General features: G+C 31.9%; 1 protein-coding gene across 1 annotated transcript; it reads right to left on the bottom strand.

Annotated features, from left to right (window-relative positions):
* Positions 1-295: 295 nt before the first annotated feature.
* On the bottom strand, positions 296-7,158 carry LOC106177749 (dynein intermediate chain 3, ciliary). The gene is made up of 14 exons (XM_013560613.2): positions 7,049-7,158; positions 6,625-6,833; positions 6,006-6,167; positions 5,366-5,484; positions 4,951-5,093; positions 4,600-4,713; positions 3,925-4,187; positions 3,483-3,662; positions 3,237-3,280; positions 2,617-2,752; positions 2,103-2,249; positions 1,728-1,829; positions 1,249-1,398; positions 296-930 (listed from the first exon to the last, which is right to left on the bottom strand). The coding sequence occupies exons 2-14, from the start codon at positions 6,805-6,807 to the stop codon at positions 886-888; spliced, it is 1,788 nt and encodes a 595-aa protein (XP_013416067.2). The 5' UTR covers positions 6,808-6,833; positions 7,049-7,158; the 3' UTR covers positions 296-885.
* Positions 7,159-7,218: the final 60 nt, after the last annotated feature.

The following is a 7,218-nucleotide window of genomic DNA, read 5'->3' as shown; positions in this document are numbered from 1 at the left end:
TCGTAGCATTTATGAATAGCAGTAATCCTAAAGGAACATTTTTTGTTGCAGGGAATCATCTTATGCTAGTTAGTAATAAAAACTTTATTGGGTCGACTGCGCAAGGATTAATTTATTTTCTATGACGTCATAAAGCGTCTAGCAACAAGATAGTAAATAAACAAAAGACACGTGACAAGTTCACTACACCAAACTGATTTTATGTTGATTACATTTTAATGCAAGTTTTTATTGTTTTTACTGTTTCGAAAATATTCCCCTTATATCAATGAAAATAAGAATAACATAAATACTATTAATTTGTACAATATTGTTTATTTAAAATATATACAGAACACACCCTGGATTATCCCCAGGGCACTGACATGCCTTTTACAGTGCAAAAATAAATACAATAACTATAAAAAACTTCAAACATATTTAGAATATTTAACACTTTTTTTCATAGGCTATCATTAAAAACTGTCACTGTCAGGAATAAATGTTTGGAATTCTTTGAATTTACACTCTGCTGAACAAATGCATGGCTCACTTTACATGCAGACAGCATTTTATAAAGCATCCATGAAATTGCCAAAAATGACGAATGCAACAGTTTCAGATAATCAATCTACTGATGATACTGCATGCCATTTTGTGTAACCATTCCTTGCCAGCTTAAATGCTTTGCTGGCCGAGTCACAAATTCACTCATCTGAAGATCCCATCTCCTTGGTATCCAGTAAACATAATCCATTCACACTGACAGACAATTTAAAAACTCATTATGACACGACAATGTTCATGTTGAAAAAACTGTCTGGGTGATAAATGTCCGCTCGGATTCATATCACATTTTATAACACAGGTATCGATACATATTGGTGAATGCTGTTTTATAACTCTTTATTCAGCGCCTCCTTCTTCTTTTTCTTCTTCAATAGGAGAAGCCTGAAATAATTAAAGATATTCTTATTGTCTTTTTTATGAATTTTTATCCCAATTTTTACCCCTTGCTTACAAGAATAACTTATCTAAAATTCTTTAAGTGAAATCACTAAAACAATACCAAAATGTACTGCAGGTATATATATATATATATATATATATATATATATATATATATATATATATATATATATATATATAATTTTTCTTTTTTGGGGGGGGAGGGGTGTCCTCAAAACAGTTGTTATATTCAAATAAAATAAATTAAAACACCTGGAATCTGTATAAAAAAATTCTAATTGCCATATCTGGTTAACATACCTTTCCTTCATCAGCTTTTTCTGCCTGCTGTTGTTTCAGTGCAGCTTCTTTCTTTTCCTTTTGTTTCTGTTCATACTCTATTGTCTCAAAGAATTCTCTTTCGGCTTTGGAAACAAGATCTTCTTCTTCATATCCTCCTTCTTCTTCCTCCTATAAATAAGTTTAATGCCATCATGTATACTATTGTTTATTACACTGTTAATCCTACACATAAAATGTAGATGTATTATACAAATGAAAATAGTTTTTGTCTTTACTCTGCTACAATTCAATAAGTATTTTTCAACAAACGAAAATGACATAATTAAGAAAAAAAAACATATTTCATATGTACTAGCATATTTACAGGTTACAATCACAATGATAATCACATTATTGATAGGATTAAAAAAATTAAATTCCTTCACTTCAAAACTGACATTTGCAGACATCAGCATCAAACCCCCACAGATATTAAACTATGAAGCTTTCAAAAATACCTGTTTATGTTCTCCTTGTGAACTCTTCTGCCTTTCTTTGAGCTTCATTTCCCTGTGCCTGGCATCCAATATCTTTTCTCTCCTCGTTTCTCTTTCAAAAATCTATGGTGTGATGAGAATAATCATTTTTATTAACAAGCAACACAAATATAAGAATGGAATCATTATCAATATATCATCATTATCCAAAGGTAGATAAATTGCCTAACCTGTTATTTCAGCTCACAAAAATCCTTTGGAATCAAAAAACAAGTTTTTCTTAAAAAGATAAACAACATCAATTAAAGCAATCACATCATTATAAAATTTAGATCAACAAATTGGCAATTAGACTTAACAAGAAAATAAAAGTAAGCAGGCAACAAAAACACTTACAGCATTTACAAGAACTTTTTCATTCCTCTGCAATTGCACTAGACCATTAGAGAGTTCCAGCAGAGTGGTGGTGCCACTGTGGGACCCTGTAGCCACCAGCCTGCCCTGCTCTTGCACTCGGACACTGTGCAAAGCTTCATCACAAACCTGACGGGACACAGTAGAATAAAATGTTTACAAGTGACATCTTTTACAAAGCAAAAGAGATTTCTACAAAAAATATATTTGATGATATATCAAGTAGCTTTGTTTAGTTATATGAACTGATTACTGACGACTAAAAATGCTTTTGTGGGTCTTTATCACTTTTCATTCATAAAAAATCAACACCTAAAAACTTATTGTGCTAAAAATTAATGCCTTTTCTGTGATAAAAAAAATTGCATTTAGTTGACTTTTTTTGCAGTTTTTCATTATGCCAACTTTAGTTTGTTAGATGCTTGGCAATATGATTCTAATTTTCAAGCCAGAATGTTTGTATCCAAGAGAAAGAGTGATTGACAATTTCACTTACCTGAATACTGAGCGTAGGATCATTTTGTTTAAAGATGGTGTCCCATATGTCAAGTGTGCCATCCATCTTAGTGGTGAAAAACACAGCAGGACGTGTGGGACTCCAGCATCCATCAGTCAAATATGACATATGGTATCTGGAACATGCAAAATTTACTTTATAAGCAACATATAAATGAATTCAAAACTAAAAGTATGAAAGAAAAAATTGTACACAGTTTTGTATGGAATAACAGATGGAAATTGTTTGGCAAATAAAAGAGGTTACTTGGTTGCTAATTGGTTCGTAATAATAATAATAATAATAATAATAATTGAGACTTTAATTATGTTCTTGATAATTTAGTCATGATGCCCTATTGTCAACTTTTCACTCAGTCAAAAAACACAGACTCGATTAATTTATTTCAGTTTGAAGGAAATTCTTTGCAATCTCCTGCCATTAACAATCTATGTGCATGATGTCTTATTATTATTCTACAACTCACTCATATTTAATCAGGCACTTTTAAGTCATATAATTTTAATAAATATCAAACTAGTTTTATTTTGACAAAACCCGTTTGTCTATAATGTTGTTTACATGCATGTATGCTACAGGATAATTTGTACAATACTCACTTTGTCCACATAATAGATGATTCCCTTATATCTTCTGACCATATCTAAAAGGAAAAAGTTGAATGTGAATCAATATCATATTCATAATATATGTGAATTTTTATAAAAAAGTACAATCCGTACAAAATGTTACATTTTGGAACAAATTCATTCATTTACTGTTTCATATTCTAACAGATATTTGTCTCTTTGAAAAATATCATAATGACTAAATGACTAAAAAAATTAGATACAATGTCTATTTACCCTTGCTGTCCAGTCACCGACTGTGAGGAAGTTCTTAGGGAAGAAGGGGTTTCTCTGGAGGGAATACACTGGGCCATGGTGGCCTGGATAAATGGCAACTATCTTTTCAGCAGGGGTTTTGGCTTTCCTGTTACAGGACATCACAGTTCCTATCTCTGTTCCAACCATGAATTTTGTTGGCTAAAAAAAAGGGGAGGTCATAAAAATGTAGACTGATTTTTAATACTTAACATATTTTTTTTATTCTACATATTTTACTTTATGCATACTTATTTTATATCAACTGTGTTCTCTTTTCATTATGTCTGAATGAAAATAGAAAACTTCAGTTTTTCCCTCTTTTTCCTAAAAAAATTTCCAAAAATGAGGTAATATGTTTTATGTTTCTATTTACACACACCATTTTGCCTGTGCACGTTGTTACCTAACTTTCAAAACTTACAAGTGTGGGTTCATACTCCAAACACATGGCCCCCTGGGCTTTGCTAAAATCTTGTTTCTTGGTTGGATCTAAGTACAGTTTCTCAAATGGCTCTCCCATCTTCCTTGTGTCCCACCATAACACCTGCCCATCTGAAGATGTGGAAAAACATTCTGTTCCTGTCTTGGACTGCAGCCATATTGTCTTGTAGGCTGGGTCCCTGTGACTGTGTTCAATGGGGGAGGTTTCTACTGGCTGGGAGCCTTTTCTAGTGTCCCAATATGCTGAAAGACAAAAAAAAAAAAAAAAAAAAAAAAAAAAATGAAAGATTTTAGTCTTGAGTACACTATTTTAAATTGGTACTTGCAGAAGAATTATATTAGAATATGAAAAGAAAATGAAAATCAGAAATATCATTTTAGTTATTTCTAAAATACTCAAAATGAAACTAGGTAACTGCTGACTATAATAACACATCGTGTTTTAAGTGCTGACATTTGGCTGACATTTGACATTTGGAGTTTTGGCAAACTCCCATTTATTATAATTTCACAATTTTATTACAGTCTATTAGTTTATTATCCTATGTCAAATTACTTCAAAGAAAGCATTGCTTAGATAATAATTGTCAACAGAATAAGGCAAGTCCTTTCCAACTGTTTTAATAAAAGTGGGTAAAGCTGACCATATGCTTACCAATCTGACCATTGTAGCAGCCGCCTACCAACACATGTGCATCTTTTGGATTGTATTCGACACAAACTAGAGGAGATACTGGTTTCAGAGTGAATTCTGGTTTGTTGGGATTTTCTGAAAACAAATCAATCTAATCAAAATATATCTGTACAACATGATGCAGTCTTCTCATTTTACATGTCATCATCACATATTGTAAATGGATGCATCAATTTAAAAAAAAAACAAATAGATTTTTATACATTTTCAGCAAAGAATAAATGACACGATCTTTAGAAATAAAAACAAAGTAAAAAACAAAACTTTCACAGAGAAGATATTCGGATCAAAACAGTATCCATCCATACTAACCGACATCCCAGATATATGAGTCCATGCTAGTATCTGGGGAGGACCCTTGGAACTCCAGGTTACAGTAAGCTATGGCCAGCTTTCTAGGACCATCAGGGAACCAGGAGATGTGTGTGCTGGTACGCTTGGGATCACAAGGATCTCTGCAAGAAGCGAAATATGATGAAAACAATTCTACTGGCAATGAACTGAATTTTTTGATTATGGCTTTTAATTGAGCCTGTACATTATTGTTATTATTATTATCATCACCAATGCAAACTGATAATCATTCTTTCAAAAACTGATTCTTTGTTAACTGTTATATGCAAATACCTGATATAAATATACACTTACTATTTGTAATATATAACAAAAAATATATATCTCAAGTTCTAATAATGTACATTTTAATTGCAAACTAAAGTGTGCCTACCTGAAAACATTGATTGTTTTGGCTGTTGGTGTTTCATCCATATCATCTACATCAATATCATCGAAATATTCTTCATAGATATCAATAGCATTGTTTTGTTTGATGCAATGTTCCATCACCTAGAATTTTAGAAGCAAATAAATAAAGTATTCCTTTCATTAAAAGGTCATTACCAAGGCTTTCCCTAGCAAACCATCCAGTTGTCATTTGGACAGCCTCCTGCATCACCGGACGGCCAATATTTTCAAAGACGGCTGGGCGGCAGTTATGATTGTTTTGAAATATGATGGCTTGGACTCCCTGAAATTTCGTAGGAAATTACAGGTGATAATTTTGGAAGACCTGTACCCCCAATCCTGGGAAAAGCCTTGGTCATAAGCGACATATTGAAAGAGGATTCTTTGAGAATTTTTGCTGTCTAAAATTGCACAGATTTTTTTTTACAAATTTTTCCTTAATCAAAAACCTATTCCATCATTATTCAGAAATAAAATTACATTGAATCCAGAGCAAGAAATTGATTAGGTTGATTATCTGGCTCAAATTTTGGTTTTACATTTTTTTTAAATTCTATAAAAATTAAGCTCATGGATGACACAGTTATTATAATAGTTGAGATTCAATTCAAACAATAACTTACAGTGCTGAGTTGTTGAATAGTGTTGATGTACATCTCATCCTTCTCCACTTTCTTTCTGTATCTTAATACTTGCTCTACTTCTTGTGGATTTACATCTTTGGGCCATCCACCCTCTGTGTGGTTGATTCCTCTTACCTCTGTCTCAAATCTTTCTGTGTTGATCTAGAAAGAGAAATTGATTGGGAATAATTAATATCTTAAATGCAAGTAATAATAATAATAATAACAACTTTTTTGTCTCTCAGTTTAATAAATACTTTATAATTAATAAAACAAGAATGCATATATAAGAACAGGCACATTATGAAACAATTTTTTTACACCCATTATTATTGAAATTTGAATTGTAGCATTATCTAAAACTCCAAAATGTTTCAAACAAATTCATGCCTGTTTTCAAATTATTTTATATAATATTGCTAGCACAACTCTGGCAATAAAGTCAGATAATGACTATTGCTATTTACAAAGACACAACGCTATCTCTTCATAAAAATGAATAAATAAATAAATAAATAAATAAATAAATAAATAAATAAATAAATAAATAATGTACATTTGACAAGTTTTAAAAGTTAAAAATACTCATTCATGCTTAATGCTTATCAGTTAAACATACTTCATGTTCGGACATCTCAGCAGCACATTGTACGGAGATATCAACCGGGTTTCTTTCGATGTAATTCTCTGACTCCTTCGGGTCTGGCAGGATGTCAATGTGCAACTCTGCTTCTCTGTCAGAGAAATTACACTGCCGCCCAAACTCTGCCCTCTTCTTCGTATAGACATAAACAATCTCCATCTTGAGAGTGTTTGATTACTTATAACCTAAAATTGATAGAAAACGACAACCCTTTTCAAAACAATCCAGTGAAATTGCAAACTGCGGTTGGAATAGAATTCAACTTGGCTGAACGAGTGCAGGTAACATAACGTTAATTAAACAAATTTGTGTAATAATTGCTTTAAAATTACATTTTTTTACCAAAAATGGAAGAGGTTGATAGAGCCCGTCAGTATATTCTAGAAATAAAAATGCATACCTGCAAAATATATTAATTATTCCACGTTCCTAGAGCTGTGTAACATGTACGATCAAAAATGGCGTACCAGTTGCTATGGATCTAATGCGCATGCTTAAAATGAAGTCAATTTCCGTTGAGCACCGAAAGCACAATAATACAAAGATTGTTTTCGTTTTGAAATCTGTTAA

This window comes from Lingula anatina, chromosome 2 (genome assembly GCF_051362555.1).
Source record: "Lingula anatina isolate TDL-2025a chromosome 2, LinAna3.0, whole genome shotgun sequence".
In the NCBI taxonomy this organism is placed as follows: Eukaryota; Metazoa; Brachiopoda; class Lingulata; order Lingulida; family Lingulidae; genus Lingula; species Lingula anatina.
Note: the sequence above shows the minus strand (reverse complement) of the source record. Positions and strands in the feature narration are given on the sequence as shown.